Source organism: Ips typographus, linkage group LG1, assembly GCF_016097725.1.
Source record: "Ips typographus isolate SLU linkage group LG1, UJ_Ityp_2.0, whole genome shotgun sequence".
NCBI lineage: Eukaryota > Metazoa > Arthropoda > Insecta > Coleoptera > Curculionidae > Ips > Ips typographus.
In genome coordinates this window covers 7645345-7664887 of record NC_138422.1, presented here as the reverse complement: position 1 = coordinate 7664887, position 19543 = coordinate 7645345, and the positions used below count along the sequence as shown (strand labels likewise).

The 19543-nt window shown below is 33.8% G+C and overlaps 1 protein-coding gene across 6 annotated transcripts; it reads right to left on the bottom strand.

The window, feature by feature from the left end:
• Positions 1-1003: 1003 nt before the first annotated feature.
• On the bottom strand, positions 1004-19491 carry LOC145740638 (uncharacterized). 6 transcript variants are annotated; one of them, XM_081996258.1, is made up of 19 exons: positions 19065-19491; positions 15609-15807; positions 15351-15549; positions 12112-12773; positions 10632-11039; positions 10508-10543; positions 10401-10445; positions 10289-10339; positions 10163-10222; positions 10053-10103; positions 9926-9976; positions 9134-9199; positions 7519-7551; positions 7049-7452; positions 6870-6996; positions 6619-6806; positions 6438-6562; positions 6096-6204; positions 1004-4066 (listed from the first exon to the last, which is right to left on the bottom strand). In XM_081996258.1, exons 2-19 carry the CDS (start codon positions 15684-15686, stop codon positions 3664-3666), a joined length of 3096 nt encoding a protein of 1031 aa, XP_081852384.1. In that variant the 5' UTR covers positions 15687-15807; positions 19065-19491; the 3' UTR covers positions 1004-3663. The 6 variants fall into 6 exon arrangements, with proteins under 6 accessions (XP_081852384.1, XP_081852381.1, XP_081828089.1 ...); XM_081996255.1 differs by having other exon boundaries at positions 7049-7551; XM_081971963.1 differs by lacking the exons at positions 9134-9199; positions 9926-9976.
• Between the last annotated feature and the right edge of the window lie 52 nt (positions 19492-19543).

Here is a 19543-nt window from a genome sequence, read left to right as displayed (position 1 = left end):
ATGCTTGCTACTACTTTTAGTTCTTTTGGTGAAACTCATGACGACAGTGACTTATTTCAAGCAAATTTGAACCACATTGACCTGATGTTTTTGTTGTTATTAGAGCTTTTTGAGCATTACCTGCATGAAATAAAACCTTCTGAAGATGACAGCATCTGCTGAGATATCAAAATATTGATTTTTTTTAGAGCATAATAATATGCATTAATGCATTAATAATAATAAATAATGCATAGTTTCCTAATTTATTTATTAAAAAAAAAATTATTATGATTTATTTTCGCTTGCTACTGTCTCATTTCTTATGGCAAAAGGGTTTAAAATAGTGACATATTTCAAGCAAATTTGAACCAAATTGACATAAGTAGATATACTAAAGTATTAAAAACAAATTACTAGCCTTCTTAAAAAGAATTCAAAAATGAAATTAGAAACAGAAACAAAACATTACAAAAGCTGGGTACTTATCTGGCAATACCGCAAGTTCTTAAATATTTTAGAGAGTTTATGGATCCAACTTGGGCTACACTCCAAACAAAAAATATTGATTCTCTAGCTACATTTTCTTTAATGGATGATAATGTCGTGCCCAAATATCTGAATGAGATTGGCATTCAACGTTTAGTGTGGCCAGAGCTCAATATATCATTGATCATGTTTGATGATTAGCGTATTCGGCGACAAAATACTGATCGTCAACACTTGGCCGAGCTGGAAAACCCCAAGAACTCATCACTAATCTTTTTCATGGCATTTCAATAGGGCATTTGAAAGAAATTATTAGAGCTAGAGAAGGGTACACAATACTAAAACGGTTAAAAATGAGAATGACGGGTTTAATTATGTTTGACCCAATAATCTTATTATTAAGTATTTAATAATATTTAAAGTTGTTGTCCCTCAGTGTATTTAATTTTTATCTGTTTAGTCATAAAAAAAATTGTGACAACTTTCAGAATAATGTAGAAGCAGAGATATCCCGATTTTGGCAATCAACGAACCATAAATGCGATACATTTATTTGTACAATTTACAACTAAAATAACATAACCTACTCTCTTATGTATAGGTTTTATATTAAAAATATTTACAATATCATTCAAAAGAATATAATTCAACATCCGACACACTCGTTAACGTTTACAAAAAAAAAGTGGATTGAGAATTAATTATACAAAAATTAGAGCCGTAAAATTACCTTAATAATTTAAAAATCATCACAATAAACGTTTAAATTAGATAGAAAGGACCTGTTTCCTAGACATACAGTATAGTCGCGTGTGAAGTATTGAAAAAAACCTGTTATATTGTATAAATTATTTAAGAATAAATACTGATTTAGGTTTATTACTCACAGTAATAGAATCTCCAGTGATTACTTTGTTTAAAATATTACCTATACAGCTGTGGATTCAACAATCTGGTGATGCCTAAGAAACTGACCTTTCAATTAACGCAAGACTCGCAGTAGATCAAATGAACATACGGCCAAAACTACCACCGTACATTAATGTAAATCATACCTAACGCACACTGTCAATTCAGTTTAATAAAGTTTTATTAATCTCTAACGTCACAATTTAATTATATACACACAATATTACAAAGCAATTTTGTATAAAATCTACCTAGTTACAAAAAAAGTGTAATTATATTACATAGCGTAATAGACAGAGGGAATGTGTTTTAATATTTCTTTTACTAAAATAAGAAACCTGACAAAAAGAAAACGTTTGATTACCTAGAAATTCAGGTTTGTCATTAAGATTTAGTTATTTATAATAACAAAAAGACTGATTTTTGTTCTTTTTTGTCTCTTTAGATTATTGTTTAGCAGTTTAAAACTTTTTAGAAAGTAATTCCAGTTTTTCCTAAATTAGCTCAAAGTTAATGGATTTGAAACAACCCAACCTTACAACTTCCAACGTCACACATAGGAGATACAAGCCACTAAAGTAACTTTCATTGATTCGACTAGAAAATAAACTGTAAATCCAGTGGCTGAAACATTTTTGAATAAACTTCAGAATAAACGGCCGGGACAACATTGATTTTTCAAAAAAATACAGCTCCTTCTCAAAGATTCTGTTTTACATTTTGAATATTTTATTAAAGTTCCACCAATTATTATCAAAAATATTCGCAATATTTACAAGATGTCTCATTATGAAATACAGACGATAATTTTGAATCAGTAGAAGTAAATTGCCTTCAACCTTCCAAAATCCTAGCTCCAGAAAAAAATTAAACAAACTTGGTGTTTCTCTTTACTTAATGGGACATTCTGTCCTGATTGCTCCATTTCATGACATTTACTTTCCCGATTTCAAATGTATAGGATGTTCCTAAAATAGTTATCAAACTATGATAACAAGGTCTCAAAATATAATGAAACATCAATCAGACAAAAATAGACAATTTTAGGCATAATTTGCAAACAGGGCAAACAACGAATAACAATCTAGCATCCAGCTCAATATTTGTAATGAATCGAATGCCAAACTTTGTATTATTATTATATTAATTGGTTAAATTTAGAAGAACACCTATGTCAGCCACACTAATTGGCCACTAGGTTAATCCAATTCAAATTAGCAATTTTTGGATTGCTAAATTCAGAAAAACAACCATTCCCATACTAATTGAATATTCAGGTTAGCATAGCATGCAAAGCATATTATTGGATTTTGAACATGCCTTATGACTGCAGTACAATTCGTTCTCATAACCGCGTTTTGTCACTTGCGTCTGACGTCACTATTGATAGAAATAAAATTTGAAAACAACAGCCCTGAAAAATCATGCATTAATGGGACTCATTAATGAACGATTTTGCATTTGATATGGTCCATTAAAAAGGCTGTTAAAACACGGTTTAATTCATGACGTCAGCGCGGCTGCCCGTCTTTAACCGAAGGCGGGATTAGGCATCCGAAACTTTTGGCATCCCTCAAGACCCTGCAACCTAAAAACATCTTTGTGTGCAGTGTTTAGAAGTTACATTTTTATCTCGGTATATACATAAAGAGATTAGGAGTTTAAGTACAAATTTTTCCATTCATCAATTGAACTCTTAAACCCTTTTGCTTCTGTCCCGTTCAATTAAACAATTTTAATAATATGGAGCAAAAATCAAAATAAAATGATATGACGTAACAATAAAACAAAATTAACAACGTTAAAATTTTTGATTGTGACATTTGCATGTTTATTTGTTAATTATTTGTTAAATTCAAACCATTTCAACTTTCTACTACATTGTTAGGTCATCCTAACTTACTTTGTTTTATAAAAAACTGTCCACCTGCCGAATTTTGACATTTATCAAAGGTTTAATTTTTTTTCAAGCAAAGAATCTGTAGGTTGTCGGCAATTACACTAACTAACTATTGTAAACTTTCTAGTAACCAAGTATCTATTATTTTTTAATGAAACACCCTGTACTTACCTTTTACTCGACCTTTCAGTATAGCGTGTTGCAAACAATCCCATGCCGAATCACCGCTTAATAAAACAAGTGACAGTGTGCGGTACTTCCCCAACCAAAAAGTCACAAACCTACCTGTACTCGAGTTCATTAAGGGCAGGCAACTACAAGAACTGCGAATTTGACCGTAAACGCATTCAAAACCACTGCGTAACTTCCTAATAAAGCGTAAACTTTCAACGCGCATGTTCAACACAATACGCTTTAAAACTGGCCTCGTCCAACAGCCAATCAGCTTTGCGCGCACAACACACGTGAGCCGAATTGAGACAGCCCCGTTTGACGCACGTGATGTTGGCGCCCTTCAAGCCGCATCCTAGACAAGTGATGTTCGAGCAGTTCCACACCGCCTCCTCCAAACCGGCTATCTTTGGGCCGATTAGGTAGACGCCGGTGCTCCACACCATACAATCCTCGTGGGACCACACCTCGTACGTGCCGCTACCCGTGTCCGTTATGCCCAGAAAGCAATCAGTCGGGTCCAAAGAGGATTCAGATTTCCGTTTCGTTTTCTTGTTGGATTTCGATCCGGATGCCGTGGCGTCCAGTACTTTAGTGATTTTGCGGCTTTTAAATTGTCTGAAATAGATATTTTTGTATACTTAAATTATAATAGTAATAGTGCTAGATATAACACACTGGCAAAAAGTAGATCTTGAGTGTAAATAGTTGCACATGCCAAACGAACGCAAAACATCATTATTACTGTTCTCGCGGAGTGAGTTTACCCGTGAGTCACGAAGGCTACGTCATTTATAATCATATGAATCAAATCAAGTTTTCGTCAACAAACCTGTTGTGTTCATATTATAGAAAAGGGCGTGTCTAAGGCTTCGTCAAGTTTAAAATTTTGCGTGTATTGTCAGTCAGAAAGTAGAGATCTTTGGCTGCAAATTTGCACTAAAACAACCTTATACCAAAGCAAATCAAAAATATCTTGACCGAAAGAACATTTCCGTTTGGATCATAGAATTCCGTCTAAATTTGAAACCTAATTTATTTACCAAAATTCGCAGAGATGTACCACCAATATGTAGTATTTCTTTAACTTTAAGCTCTTGATTTAAGTTCTGAATGGTTACATGTTTCTCTAAAATAAATACAACCAATTAAAAATTCAATAAAACATTCTGAGTGATGCTGTAGTATCTCATATCTCATTTTCAGGTTGCAATCCACTTATTTTATTTTAACCCCCTGGAAAACATTTTAGACACTTATTTTATTTTTTCTATGACTTTATTAATAATATGTTATGCAAATCTATAATGCAACCCAAAAATCTCAGTCTGGAAACAATAAAATGTTAATAGATGTTTCTACAAAAGTAGATATATTTTACTATTATTAACATACTATCGTTGTGCATATCATATAATGTATTTCGAACATCCATTTTAATGCTTTCAAATAAATCAGTGGTCTTGGCTCGTCGATAACATCTCGATTTACGTTTTCTAGGTGAGGAAATCATAAGATTACTTGCTTGCTTTTTCCGAATCGAATAAACAGTTTTGCGGGAAATTTTCAAAGCAGCTGCAACCTTCTAGTATCAAAAAAAATACATCAGTAAGAATATGTAAGGTCTTAAAATGTCTTATTTTCTTCCTGAACAGATGATAAAGCTTCTAAAGGTCCTCCATTGGTTTTTTCCAATTCAAAATATTCACAAAGGTTAAGAATTAACTGCTGGGCTTGTTTGTGGAGAATTTTTCCAGACATTTTCTAAAAAAATACTGTAATAGTAAGAAATTCCGAATTTAGAAAAAACCAAATGGCTAAATAAAAACCATAATAGACACTCCCTCTTTTTTTTTCAAAACAGGTTAGTAATTGTGCCAATTTTGGTTAGATCGTGACAGCCGACATAAAAAAAATAAAAAGATTAATAATAATATTATGAAAGTACTTACAGAATGTTGAAAGCGTAGAAACAATAGCTCTTAAAAGAACTGTGGTGGTGTGGTAAATAGAAAACTTTATAAATGATTAACAACACAAAGAAACGGAAAAGAATTAATAATAAACAAATCAAATAAATTTCGATGGTTTTCAAACTGACAATGACTGAAATAGAAGCGCTAATCAGTAAATGTTTTTTTTTGGAAGACATTCACTTAGATATTTACCCTTTCTGAAAGTGAACAATAGACAAGGATGAAGTCAATAATGCATGTCTACTTCTAAATCACAGGGGGATGACGCACGAGTAAACTCAGACCGCGAGAACAGTATGGATTTGGACGCCTATTCTAACTCAATTTTGACGTCAAAATCTGGGGTTGCCAGTCAAAATTGTGACAAAATCCCCCTGGTGAAGAGATTTAAAACCAGAGTCGAGTGTGTGTGCGATTAATTTCAACAGCTGGAGACTGGTTGAAACTGTAATCTCGACGTCGAAATTCGATCAACCCTCATGCCCTGAGAGCTTAAAGGTTATAATTTTGAATTTAGGAAGGCGAGAGTGTTTCTTTGTTATCGTCACGTTCTCCGTTTTTTGCACGTATACGTTTCAATGTGTTGCAACATTACCAACCTCAACACAAATCTCATCTCATCATAAAAAAACTAAAATCCCTAGAAAGCACACCAAAAACTATTATCTCACCTGTCATATGGATCATCCAAACGCTTCTCAAACTCTGGACAATTAGCTGTGATGAAATAAGGTCCAAACAAGTCGCCCTGGGGAGGGACGTCACTTATCACACTTGGCCCTAAAAACACAGTTACTAGTCCAGAAAAATGTATTTACTATTTATAGCCAACATTTTATTTCTGAATCGTCTTCCACACTACCTTGTATATTACTATTCTAACGTTTTGTTTAATAAATAAAACGTAAACTATTCACGTTTATGATGCAATTAATACACTACCACATTACGTATATTATTTACTTCACATTCAGTCAAAAAGTAATCTTTTTAATCATTACAAAAATGCTTACCTGTAAGTTCACTGGCATGCGGACCTCGCTTACAAAACGCACATATCCAACTCGCATCCTTCCTTTCAGCGTCATATTTGTTACTAAGCGTACTACAATGAAGTCCTTTAGATCGCACCTTGTGCCTAAAATAATCCATTTTTCAAATGAAACCAAAATTTGATTAGAATAACACGCCCACCTATATTCACTATCGTCGTGGAACTTCTTATTTTTTATACTGCGTTTTTCACCGTCCTCGTCGCCACCGAGTGGTGCATTAACTACACTAACGGATAACGGTGAATCCCTGGGTCCCCTAATCTGTACAAACGGTCCTCGAGACCTACTAGAACTAGCATTACTACCTGAATCGTATGAGTATATGTCCTGCATGTAGAAAAAAAAAATGTAATGGTAAAAAATCTAAAAAACAATTTTATTTAAGGTCACCTTAGCAATATCAGAGCACAACGACTTCGCCGGCTTACTGGAGGTAACTGGAAGTAATTTCTTGGGAGATTTGTGACTTATCGGAGGTTTCTTGAGATTAGTTCCACTGTTCTTCGTTTTAGTCAACCTATAAACCGGACTTAATTAATTTAATATTCAAATCACTATCCCAAACGCACTTTTTCTTTTTAACGGGAATTTCACCGTCTTGATCACTTTTCGAAGAAGGCCTATTCCTACGGGGTGCTACTTTTTTAGGTGATGGTTTTTTCTCGCCACCCTCTTCGCTTTTAATATCCGAAACCGCCGGTAAACCTGCTGGTTGACTAACGTTTTTCGATCCGTTCGAATCTCCAGTGGAATCCTCCAGTTTCAAAAAACTGTCGTCCATCAGATCCAAACTAGCGTCAGTTTTCGTCGACACTGGCGCCACTCTACTCGGCTCCGAGTCGGCGTGGCCTTCCACAATACCGGCAAACATTTCTTCCAGTTTGTTCTCCACCTCGACAAACTGAGTGATGGTGGCCTTCTTCTGAGCCGCTGTGATAATCGGTACTGGAAGCGCAATTGGAGGAGGCGACGACTGTGTAGACACCGCATTTGTAGTCGTTAGCGTGTCATCAAGAACTTTTGTTTTTATCACGCTTACCGTTACCGGTTTTCCAAGTGTTGAAGGAGTGTCCTGAAAAATCAATGAGAAAGTTTAAATAAAAGAGAGTTTAAATAAAGTTTTGTGGTTGCCATTAATGACATAAACTATTGGTTTGTTGAAAAGTATTGACAGTTGCAAATGGGAGGTTTTGCTTGTCTTAGATATAAAAGCTCAACTTCCTAATAATAGCTGCTTGGCTGGAGGCTTCTGTATTTTTATTTAACACTACAGATCAGCTATAAAAAAAAAGCTACTAGCTGCTACCTAGCAGCTACTCAGTGAACAGTTTCAGGTATTCCAGCTGTCATTTCTCCGTTTGTTTACGTTGATTTTAGGAATTCAGCACTGGTTTTAAAAATATGAAGTGACAGTGTCATATTATTTATAATGTTAGGTTAGGAATGGGTTGCCCGATTTTAGTTCAACTGGCGCTGCGATCTTCACTTGAAACGCCAATTCCTAACCAAAATCAACGTAAACAAACAGAGAAATGACTGCTGGAATGTCCGAAACTGTTTTCAAAACTGATCACCAGAGGGAGTATCTCTTATCTTGAAACGCCAATAGTCACATCACATCTTCCAATTCATCAATATCTTATCTAAATAAAGGTAGTTCGGTAAAAAAACAGGCTCTATTTGACTAAGGTTTAGAAACCATCAGGAGCAAGTAGAACGTGCACACACTCCAGTAATAAACAAGTTTAATGTCCAGTAAATTATAATTAATAAAATAACTATTCTTCACAGGACCACATTAAAGGTGACAACAGTAAAGCGCCAGAATACAAATTTTATTCTACTAAGAGTATAGACAAATAAAGAAAGTAAATAAAAAATAAGGCTTATTAATTAATTGTGTTTGAGTGCATATTCCCAAACGATAATATGCCAATTCAAACACTGAATAAACATAGTCAAATGTCGACGAGAAAACGCGACCTTGTCACGTTAGGGATATTTAAATCATATTGCAAATTTGTTTAGCATAAATAATGGAATAAGAATGGAAATAATAAATAGTACTAATTAATGTGCTGTTGTTCTATTCAAGTAATTCTTGAAACACATTAAACAATAAGCTTCACTGGTTAAAAACACCATGTATGTGAAAAACCCTTTGCCTTTATTGTCTTTTGTTATACTGTACCGCTTTTAGAAAGTAATTTCAGCATTTTTGTTTACCTGACTAACTGAGAAGCATAAATAATTAGGAATTTGATTGACATATTTTAAAACAATCAGTCCAAAACAAAGTGTAATTGTAATTCCCCGCGTTTAGACAATATTCAGCTCAAATTAAATTGAAATATTTTGAATCACAGACGATATAAGATCATCTAATCCATAAACGTATACTGTTTTGAACTTAAATATCCTACCATTCCTATCCAAATCACAAAATTTAAATTATTCTGAATAACGGGAAAATGTAAACGTATAATAATACTGTAACATTTTTGCTGTGTTCAATGCTTTAATAAAGGTTGGTATACTAGAAACATATTTCAAAAACTTTAACAGTTCTATTTTTCTAATAAGGCAAAATTTCTTGTTACAGCTTTACTTGATTTTAAGAAAACATTCAAAAAACAATTATATTATTTTCTTACCATTGTGTCAGACGGTAATGGGTGATCTACTACATCCACACCGTCAACAGTATCCAAACTGACAGACTTGAAATATGGAAATAAAGTATAAATATCCCTTGAAGAACAATACAAACATTTAGTATATTCTTCAGAAAACAAGAGCAACTTTTTTATAGTGATTAAATTAGGATTGTAACATTCACAGTATACAGTTATCTTGTGACATCATAGTGTACTTTTCACTGTCAAAAAGTACAAACCACGCTCAGTGCAGGTTAGGCTATTTAGTTTAAGTTCACAGACAAATCAAGGTAATTTCTGGAAACTTTTCTTGTAGACCTGGTTTGATGTAAGTTCATATGTGCAGCATTTACATAATTCTTAGCATAGTTTGTAGGTTGTGATTAGTCAAAAAACCTTCTTTCAATTTGCTGAACTTCTGACCAATTACAAATTACCAACAGTGCTGGGAATTACGCAAATGCTGCACATGTGATTACCATTAGGAGCGTAATCAGCGATATTTGGTCAAAACAAATTGTCTAATGTGAAAATGACGCTGACAATATGTAAAAGTGGAATTTTACATAAATTGATCAAAATGGTATGAATAATTCACGGCCAGTGTTCCCACTTACAAAATATCTCAATAGATGTAGTTTGTTCATAGTTCTCATCTACAAATGGTAGATTATAACGTGAGTTGTTTAAGTCTGTGACTTTTTAACGTCGACTAGTATTGATCTTTTGTTGTCAACTTCAAATGTATTGTCTTTCACAATTTGTAGACAAAATAAAATTTATGGTTACCTTTATATCTATGTTATCCAATTCCGTTTTATCTTCCTCACTTGAGGCAAGCTTAAATGTAAACCAGATTTATCAGTTAGGTATTTATTATTGTAAAAACAAGTGTCCTTATAGTTTTATCAATTACCTTAGTATCTGTACTATCAGAAGCTGTCGTATCCATCTCAGCCAAAGTTGACTATACAAAAACATTTTTTAATGTGCAAATTGTATAAAATTAAATATCACTAATAGTACCTCCGCGTCGACGCTGTGATCGTCAGCTCCTTTTTGTGATTCAGTCTTTCCACATTCAGACTTCAAGTTAGAAAATTACATTTTAAATTATATAACCACCAGATATATTGAAACATTAACTTTTACCCTTGAATCGGATTCTCCGTTAGGCTCCCCTCCAGTTATACTTTGAGCAGACTTAACCAAAAAAATTTTAAATTTAATATTATAAATTCCCTCAATAAAGTGTATCAATTACCTCTAAATCCGACTTAATTTCTCCGTTACTCTCTGTACTTTCAGTCTAACAATTAATTTCAAAAATGAGTACCAATTTACGTTTTAATAACATTAGAAATAGCTTACCATCTCTAAACTATCTGCAGTTAAATCAGAAGCAAGCTAAACAGTAAAAGTAATAATTTCCGTTTTAATTACTTCAATTAGTGTAGAGGTATTTAAACAAGTTTATTAAAAAAAAACAACTTACCCCTATAGGACCACTCTCCTTTCTAGACTCCTCTTTGACCTTATTTTTCAATCCCTCTTGAACCATTGCGGCAATATCGTCAATAGTTTCAGCGGCGCTTTTTCGCCTCGTTTTCGAAGGGGAATCCACCTCATCTTTAGGCTCTAAAATCTTCTCTTCAATGGCTTTCGAAGGCGTTCCCTCCAAAATAGTGGCGATAGACGCTGGATCGGTCGAATTTGCAATGACATCAGCGGTCGCTTTGACCGTGATGTCCTCGGCAGTTTTGGCTTCATCAGATCTAATCTCATCTTCCTTGTTTAATCGCACGGTTTTGCTCGGCTTCCGTTTCCGTCGCGACTTCGTACTGTCCAGGCTGTCTTCATTGCTGTGCATTGAAGCCGAGTCTTCTTCTTTAGGCGTTGGCGCCTACAAAACGCAAAAATAATCTGTTTTAATTATTGCATTTGTTATTTACACAGTGTTTGTTGTCGAAATCGATACAATTCGCACATTCGAACGCCTACTCCACAAAATTGGCAACATCATTAAATATATATAAAAGGCGAGCTGCCAAATTTTAAGCCAAGCCAGGAAAATAAATGGTACAGACCTCACATTATGTTAAGTTGTTATAACTAAAGTCTATTCAACTTACAGTGTACCACACTAATATTTCTATCGATTCAAACCGAACGTTTTTCTTTTAATAGGTAATCTCTGACATAGCTGTCAAGAACAAGGAACTGAAAGTTATTAAAAGTAAACAATTAAAACACCAAGTAACATAATGAAAAAACGCTTTACCACTTTGATTATTATTAACTAAGCAATAACTAATTATTTTTTGTACAAGATTAGATAAAACTTATGCTTTCGTATACAAATTGAGTCAGATCTGCTGGCCTAGTTTGCTATACAAATTATAGCCCCAAAAAGCCTTGTTGTATGTTCCAGAATTAGCCTGTAATAATTTTACAGCTTACTCTAGCTACTAGTAGTTAATTTGATATGCTTGGTTATGTTGAATGGTTTTTTCCTTTCTGGTTGTTAATGGCAATTGGCAATAAAACCACGTCGATCTTTGCGCGTTTGTTTGTCTCTGTTGCTCTCACAAATTGATCAGAAACAACGTTGCCAACTATTAAGAACACCTATTCAAGTGACATCACACACAGTTTTTGGTTTATTGCACAAATTTGCATTAATGATTTATTCAAATTAGGGTTCTATAGATATGTTCTTATGATAAAAGCAAACCTTTAATTAAATTCGATTATAGTAGCATTCCACATTGTTAACATTTTATTTGTGTGAATACCTAATACCTTTCAATCTACAGCTTGTTGGGGCTTACATTGTAGAGCCTAAATTATTGATTTGCTAATATACTCAGACATTCAAAAAGTCGAGTAAATTTAAAAACCATTATCCTGCCTGATCTTTATCAATCATAATCAAAATATTGTAATCACTATAAGTAAATCGGTTTATTACTCACATTGGTCGTTCCACTAGAATTGCTATTTTCATCAAAATTCGCAACCGCCTGCACTATCACGCTCTGCCCATGCGCTGGAATTGGTTTTTCGCCTTGCAACTTCTCAGCAATGCTTCCCGGTGCACTACTAGCCGCAGCGAGTAACTCCGGTTTACCATCGTGAAGAATGAATGTCTTTTCTGGAACAGGGTTCAGCCGTTCTAGGATTGAATCCACTCTGATGTTGCTCCGTTTTTGATTTTTATTTATTTCGCCCAACGGTGCCGCGCTCAATCCCAAAGCTAAACTCAGTCCGGGACTTGAAACTGGACCCGGACTCAACGACTTCCGTCCCGGGCTTAACGATTTCGTAGCGGCAATTAACAGACTAGGGCTTGACGACTTAAGTGCTGTACTTGCTGAGGTAGCTTGAATCGACCCGGGACTAACTGCACGCTTTAGAGAGTCTTTTACGCCTGGACTTATAGAAGAGGCCCTAATTGAGCCAGGACTAATTGCAGACTTTAGATTTGGGCTCGCGCACTTTGTCAACTCCATCGCCTGGATGTCCAACATGCCAGGCGGAAGGCTGTTGATTTTGCTAGCATCGCGAACGCTCAAACTTATAGCAGCTGGTGTTGACGCGTGCTCTCCATTTTGGTTGCCTAAAAAAGGTTTCTTTGCTGGAAAAGAAAATCCAGCATTAATTTATATTAACAATCTTGTAAATTAAATGCACTGAATTAGTTTTTCTAAAAACCTACTATTTGAGATCATTTATTAAGCAAAGTAAACTGCCGAAAATGCACGAGTTGTGATGGTTTTTGTAATTGTAAATTCAAGCAACTATTTATTTACAGTTCACTATTTTTAATTATTAATCTTGGCATTGAACAATGAACACTACTACCCAGTTCATTTTGTCGCTTTATGGAGAGCAAAATTGCAAATTTTGCAAAGCTCGCTATTTTGTCATTTTTTTGTCTAAAGCAGGTTTTACAACAAAAGTTTTAATGCAAAGAAATTGGAAACATTTATTTTATCAAATTTTATGCCTCAAATAAATTTGTTAACTTCTTGGGGCATAAAGTGATTTGATTTTACACTTATCAAACTTTTATGTCAAAGCTGTCAATGAAAACAGTTTGACCAACCAAACCAAGTAAATTTAGTGTTTAGGTGGTAATAACTACAGATTATTCCTACTTATTTTTCTGGTATTTTTGATATTTTAAAATTTTGTAATCATTCTGAATACTGTGTTTATGTATTGAATTCTGCACCTCTCACTCTCACTTTTTCGTTTTTGTCTGTTGGCAGTTGGCATTACGCAAACCGGCAAGGTTGATCAAATAAGTTGGATCAATGATTTCAAAAACCAATGCTAATAGAAAATCCGTTGCTGTGATATTAAAAAAACCTGTATTGAAACTCGTATTCCTGCAAAAAGTAGACTAATTTCTGTAAACTGTGGACGTAGGATTGTATCCATCCAAAATAGGCGAGAATTTATTCCATAAACAATATCGTACTATAATTTAGTTATACAATAATAACAAGTTTCAGACCATATAAAAAAACAAAAGTTGATGACAGTGTCTAAGAAACGAAACATTGTAACAAATTCTGCGTAGACAACATCTTGTAGAGATCCTACTTCTCTACTATCCTGTAGTAGGTAAGATGCCGTGATAAAGTTTTTTATTGATGATATAAAATGTCAAAAAACAAAAATCCAAAAAAATAACTTTTTCTAAAATCTAAAAAATTAAGATACTTGATTCTCAAAACTTACAGGGATGTTTCACGAAAAATGCCTCATATTCCAGGACTTGATAGTGCTGCAGTGCATCAGAAAATAACCGGAGTTTTCTATGCAAAATGCGGTCCAAGTTGTTTCGTGAGAAACATACAGGGTGCTTAAGTGAATAAAAAATCGCTATTTTTTTTTGTAGCTTTAAACCTTCTGGACATATTTGAACGAAACTTTGAAGACGCGAACTGAACGAATGTGAACTTAACACCTTGTCCAGCTAAAACTTGAACACCCTGTATGCCTTAGACATCCCTGTAACAAAACCACTTTGATACCCTTTATGTAGCAAAGTTGGACTATTTTCTGAAGCACTATCATGCCTAACAATATGCAATGCATTCTTATTTGGGACACTGTATTACAAAAAGACGATTTAGAATAGCACCGTGGAATGACAAGTCTGCATTTGACAATATCACACTGATAGGTAATAATTTCTAAAAATCTAGTTTGATAACATCATACATAAAGAGAAAAAATTGCAACTAAGTACCTCTTCAAATACATTCCATAATTATTCAAAATATTTTTAAACAATCGAGATTTTCCGCATTGTTTCGGAACTATTAAGATTAAAAATATTAAGATTAAGATTTTTAAATTTTTAAAACAGCATTTTGTTGTTGTTTTAAATTTGGGCAACATTGTAATTTAACCAACCTTGTAGGTCCAGTTGTGCAGGGTGTCTCAATATAAATGCCTCTAACTCCTAACTCCTTTAATTTTTTATTTTTGATTTTGGAATAAAATCGTTTCTACATACAAAAGTTGTACATAGCATCTGTACTGACGATTTGAACACAGCTTATTTAAAGTATACAGTATCTCGAAAAAAATTGTGACATCACAACACAACATCATTGAATTGCGATTGAACAACGGAGCCTTAGAGATTTCAGTATAATTCGACTGGCAGAATTTGGAATACAAACCAATTGGTTTTGCAGAAAAAAACAAGACAAATTGAAATAAAAAACCAAAAGAAATCAGGTGCAAAATCTCACAGTCAAAACCACATTTGTCCAAGCTGCCCCAACCCAGATGGTTCAGAGGAAACAGGCATTACAACACCAAGTTTACTTTTTTCTGAACGTTAGCTTCCTTTTTTTAACAATCATGAGCCGTCACTAATAGCACAAAAAACAGTTATTTTATTTCAAAAATTGAAGACAAACAGCGCAAATCCTAAAATTATTCAAACAAAATTTAGTTTCACACTAATAATTCTTCTTTAAAGTTACTTAATACATTTCTCTGAGATCAAACTGCACACGCTTTCGTATCTTTTATCTCTGCATGTTTACTAGTTTACTGTTTATACACTTGCACAACTGTAGATATCTCGCCAAGTTAATTGAATAAAACTCATTTAATCTCAGCCTTTATCAAATCATTACAACTATGGGTACTTTCACGTAAAAACAATAGTAAAAAAATGTCTTACCATTTCTAGTCAGGCTTAGATCCACACAATCCCTTGGAAAAAGAGCCTCATTCTTAAACATATCATTGAGCATTTGAGTATGAGGAATCATTTTCATGGCGTCGGTGGTAGTGGGAGTGTGCCAACTAGCCTGATGCAGCAAAGAATGTTCGCCTGACATGTGGGCCACTTGCGGTTGACGAGGAAAATACCCCGGCACCTTCAGCATTGCCAACAAATTGGAGGAATTTCGTTAAAACATAATAATAAATTACTCACATGTAAATGATTCCATGCCGAGTTGGTAGGAGGTCCATGTCTGTTGTGCGGATGGTGCGGTGGTCCTCCTCCTGACATAATGTTAGTTTTTTCTGACAGATACAAGTCAGATCACATAGTACAAAGCTAATCAGGTTGCATCACTAAGCTCTTAAGGGGAATGCCGGAATCTTGTTTGCAACATTAGAATGAATTTAGTCTGAAATGCAAGGGAAAATTATTTTAACTCTGTTCGATTATCTGTGTTTAATGTTTAATGTAACCAATAAATGACTAATAGATTATTCATTTTATTGATGACATCAAACAGTCTAGAAAGGAGATATAACGTCATAATCCTACTTTATGTTGCAGGCAGTATTGCATTCAAGCCGATTCACATTTACCGAAAAAAATTTAATTAAACACTTTGAAAGAAACACAACAGTCAAGGTGTTGCTTTAAACACATCTTCAAGTGTAATTCCCCAAATTAGCAACTATTTCTAATTTTATAGCTGCACGTCACTGGTGAATGGGTTTTGAATTTGATAGCTGTCAGGTGACGTAAAAAAAGTATAAAAGGGTTTTTTAACGTCAAAACTGTCAAATCCTCCAAAGAACAATGTATAGTTCAAACAGCATTTTAATAAATTGTTGCTTTTGATGTGCACTTACTAACATTTTCATCACAAGTTCCCCTAAAATTCCTTAAATTTTATTTTCATTTTTTCCAAAAATAAATTTCTGAGAATTTTCCTTCTCTATTTATACCTATAAAGTTAAATTAAGAAAATGGCTGAAGCCCATGCTGAATCTTTATTGAGAGCTGTATTTAGTACAAAAAGCATTTAATGGTTAGGGAATTTTTTGATAGTCTATTTTTTTGCAGCAGGTTTGAGTTACTGTACTATTGTACTTTTATTTGCAGTCCTTAGTTTAGTGACTATAATCATGCATTACAGTAGGTTGTGGAAGGGGAATGGAACTGGATGATCCCAGCACAAAACAGGTCAATATGGAAGGAAATGGAGGATGCCTAGGCATGTCCAAGAGTGGATTAATACAGGCTGCTGATGAATCATGCATTCTCATTGTTTCTGTTTTTTTTTTCTTTTTCTGACATTGCGCCATACTCTTTGCAAGGGTCTTTAGTGATTTGTACTAAATAGAACAAAAATCAATCATCATCAATAATAGATATATAGAACTAACAAAATTAAATAAAAAGCAAAGTAAATTTGAGTGGTATTGCTATAATTGGTCATACAAATATGTGAAATCATAAAAATTGCTCTTGGTATTAACTTAATACAGTAATGACTCCATTTTTTCATAAACAGCTGAAGTGAGTTATAGAATACTTAAATATGTTTTTAAAATACCTATGCTTGGAATTTTGAGTAGTATCCAAATATGCAATATTATTAAAAACAAAAAGGGTAACTACCTACAGCTGATTAAGTTATCAAAGATATTGAAACACACAGTACATACTTATAAAAATTTAATTTACACAGCTAAGTAAACTAGGAGGTAAACTATGATTGAAAACTCATAATTTATTATAATTTTGCTACAAGAACCTGGTACTTCACCTGGTAATTGATAGATTGACATAGCTTTTCATACAATAGTGGCCTCATTGATTTTCACCCTCCATGGAGTGAGCAGAACATTTTTGACGTCACAATGACGAAGTTGATGGTGGGTCAAATTATGGTTTTGCTAAATTACGTCATCGTGACGTCAAAAACGCTCTGCTTGCTCCATGGAGCTTGAAAAGGAATGCGGCCAGTATAGTTAAAATTTTATCTTTTGAGAATGAGTCATCCTGTTACATCTTTGTTTCTCGCATATCAATATGAAATGAACCATTTTAGCAAAAAAGCCACATTGATGATTTTGTCATCCTGTCTAATTAAAAACCTGACCACTCCTATTTTACCAACATTTGGAGAAAGATGAAGAAAAGAAAAGAAGGATGAAGAAGAAAAGAACCAAAATAACTACATTTATGAAGAACACAATGAGAGATCAAATTAATGGAGGTATGCTAAAACAGAATTATTATGTAGGAATGGAAATTTTGCAAAAAGAATTATTGGACCAAATTGGAGAACATTTATAAACTTTTAGAGCCATTTCTGCCTTGCAAATATGATGCAAACTATTGGTTTTAAATGGAAATAGACCACTAACTATAAATAGCCACAGAAAACTATATCTCAGACAGGAAAATTGCTATCAGTCAGTAATCTTAGTAAAAGTAAAAAATTTTGTTAAATACCTAGCTGTGATTAATGTTGATATAAAGTTTTTTTAGCTTAAAAACTAGATCTAGATACAGAGACAAAAGATTTCCACTTTGAGTGTGAATGAACAATGAGTGAACCTACTTCTTGAGTTCTTGATCAATGATATTCAATATTTTGAAACACTCCATTTTTCAAAGCATTTGCAGGTTAAAATTTGTGATCTAATCCAAGACATGCATGTTTTTTCACCTGCTTGACATCATTCTCAATGGGTAAAATATTGACAATGTCTGATCACTCAATTTAATTGATTTCTCAGTTAATTTCTAATAACATTTTGCGGCACTTTCAGTAGTTTTATTTGACATAGTAACTAACAATACATGGAGGAAAGAAGAGAATGCCTATAAACAAAGATGTTTAGGGCTGATTAGATAGATGGAACTAATCATACAAAAATAGGTAAAAAACATAATGGTAAGTTTTTGATCTGTATGATATTCATCCTACTCTGCTACTTGTTCTTTGCAAGTTTCATTTGCAAGAAGCAAATGAAATTATTTACAATTTGCAGACCATTCAAAATAAAAGGTCTTAGAAACAAATATTATAAATCAGATACAAAGTAGAGATGTATTTGACATCCTTTTACTACTTCAAATGAAGGGCTTAATGTGAAACAATGACAAGCCTTAAAAAGGTAAAAATGAGATATTTGACTTTGATTGTTAAAAATAATAACTTTTATTGTTTTAGTTTAGATATGTCAATGCATTATAGGAAGGGTCAAATTATTTTTTTAAGTGACTTGTGATTGCTTTAACTTGCTTATAAGTTAAATAGGTAGGTATATTACTACTTACAAATAAGTAAGGCACTAACTCTTTTTGAACTCATATGTGTGACTTGTCATTGTTTCACATTAAAGCCCTTCAAATATATTCTACTTTTCTTCAAATTGATGGTCAATTTGCACAGCAAATAAGTAAAGTATATTGGTGCCACCCATCACTACACTTAAACAGTCATTCAATTTAAAGGGACTCATATTTAAATGTTTCTGATCTGAATGACACTAAAAACAACTAAATAACAGAGAAAAAAACATGGTTTGTTACGCCCTATAGGTCTTAATCTAACCCCCAAACACCTAGAATGTTATTAACAATTACCAAAACATAAATTATGCATAAAAATTTAGTAAAGTAGGAACCACATACCAAAAATTGTTATTGAAAGGGAGGAAATCGCTGTAAAAACGTTCTTCAGTCTGCAAACGTAATTAACAGCTTCAAAACAGGATGTTCCACGTAAAATCCACGGAAGAACACTCTCTAAAATTGGCAAAATACCAGGCGTACATGTGGTATAAAAATTAAAAGTACTGAGTCGTCGTGAGCCATTATAAACTGAAATCGATGTTTGAAAAGTTTTGGCACTGCTCGGGTCTGTAACGGACAACGGGACTGAAACCGGCTCGAGGAGCCCGGCTACATCGGACGCGCGATACACGTAGAAAATGGAAAAATTGCTTTTTTCTCTCCTTTGAAAGACGTACGATAACAAATTTACATCAAATTTTCAGATACGGCCACAAGAGCTGCCGACACGCAACAATGGCGATCCCGGTTTTCAGATTTTCGCACTAGTAGCGCCATCTGTTAATAAATATAAATAGGATGCGGTGCGATTGTTGATA

Coding starts and splice junctions, on each gene's coding strand:
- LOC145740638 (XM_081996255.1), bottom strand. CDS start 15,686: ATGTCAGGAGGAGGACCACCGCACCATCCGCACAACAGACATGGACCT. Junction 15,550..15,608: donor CGGCATGGAATCATTTACAT/GTGAGTAATTTA, acceptor GCAATGCTGAAG/GTGCCGGGGTATTTTCCTCG. Junction 10,104..10,162: donor ATCACAGCGTCGACGCGGAG/GTACTATTAGTG, acceptor GTTTTTGTATAG/TCAACTTTGGCTGAGATGGA.